The following is a 1,441-nucleotide window of genomic DNA, read 5'->3' as shown; positions in this document are numbered from 1 at the left end:
TTGAGCCGCTGTGTCGTGCTGGGGTTTCGTGCCATGGCGTTGTGGCGTGCTATTGTGGTATTGAGCCGCTGTGTCGTGCTGGGGTTTCGTGCCATGGCGTTGTGGCGTGTCATTGTGGTATTGAGCCGCTGTGTCGTGCTGTGGTGTCGTGCCATGGCGTTGTGGCGTGTCATTGTGGTATTGAGCCGCTGTGGTGTGCTGTGGTGTCGTTCCATGGCGTTGTGGCGTGCCATTGTGGTATTGAGCCGCTGTGTCATGCTGTGGTGTCGTGCCATGGCGTTGTGGCGTGCCATTGTGGTATTGAGCCGCTGTGTCGTGCTGTGGTGTCGTGCCATGGCGTTGTGGCGTGTCATTGTGGTATTGAGCCGCTGTGTCGTGCTGTGGTGTCGTGCCATAGCGTTGTGGCGTGTCATTGTGGTATTGAGCCGCTGTGTCGTGCTGTGGTGTCAGCACCTCACCTCGCGATTATTTTGTGAGGCGCCGAGCGAGACTCTAACGTTCGTCATCTCGTTAACAGCTCGTTAGCGCTCGTTAACGTCCGCCGCCGTCTCCGCTCTTGCAGATCTTGTCGACGACAATTACTTTTACTTGTTCGACCTGAAGGCTTTCTTCACGGCGAAGGCCCTCAACCTCGCAATCCCCGGCGGACCCAAGTTTGAGCCACTCATCAAGGACTCCAGCCTCCAGTGAGTCTCCGGGAGGTTGGCAGCGGTGCGAGGGGGGGCATGGCACGTGATTGGGAGAGGCCGGGGGCAGGGTGCGGTGGGGAGAGGTAGGAGGAGCCGGGGGAAGGGAGGGGGTGAGATCATTTCGTCGCTGGTAAATCGCGCGGAAAGGGCCCTGGTTTTTCGGCTCACGCCGTTCGGTTTTTTGGGGGGAGGGGGGAATCCTAGCAGATTTATGTGTAGCTGGTGCGACGTGGGGGTTTTTCTTCGGCGAAGTTCTCCTCAAGATCGTTTTCCCTTGTCGTTTTTTCAATTGACGTTTCGTGGCACGCGTAACGGACCAGGATTGGGGGGAGCGTAAGTTGGACTGCTCCCGTTGTTGCAGTGTCAGTCTTGTTGAGTACTACGTCGATCGGCGCCGGCGGCAGTCTATCGTAATCGGTCGTTTATTCATTTGTTTGTTTGTTTCGTCGATGCGCAGGGACGAGGATTGGAACGAATTCAACGACATCAACAAGATCATCATCCGTCAGCCAATCCGCACGGAGTACCGCATTGCGTTCCCCTACCTGTACAACAACCTGCCGCACTACGTGCACCTGTCATGGTGAGCCGCGTCCGCACTATTGTACCACCGCGCGTCGCGTTCCCCTACCTGTACAACAACCTGCCGCACTACGTGCACCTGTCCTGGTGAGCCGCGTCCGCACTATTGTACCACCGCGTGCCGCGTCACGTTCCCCTACCTGTACAACAACCTGCCGCACTACGTGCAC

The 1,441-nt window shown here is 57.5% G+C and overlaps 1 protein-coding gene across 1 annotated transcript in view; it reads left to right on the top strand.

Moving 5' to 3' along the window:
• LOC106815416 (pre-mRNA-processing-splicing factor 8-like) overlaps window positions 1-1,441 on the top strand; it is a gene marked incomplete at its 3' end in the record, with an annotated part of 11,570 nt that overhangs the window by 7,669 nt on the left and 2,460 nt on the right. Inside the window, 2 exon segments of the mRNA XM_014819878.1 lie at window positions 563-686; window positions 1,147-1,272. Of these exon segments, the coding sequence (XP_014675364.1) occupies window positions 563-686; window positions 1,147-1,272 (250 nt within the window).

This window comes from Priapulus caudatus, unplaced genomic scaffold, assembly GCF_000485595.1.
Source record: "Priapulus caudatus unplaced genomic scaffold, Priapulus_caudatus-5.0.1 Scaffold1108, whole genome shotgun sequence".
In the NCBI taxonomy this organism is placed as follows: Eukaryota; Metazoa; Priapulida; class Priapulimorpha; order Priapulimorphida; family Priapulidae; genus Priapulus; species Priapulus caudatus.
Note: the sequence above shows the minus strand (reverse complement) of the source record. Positions and strands in the feature narration are given on the sequence as shown.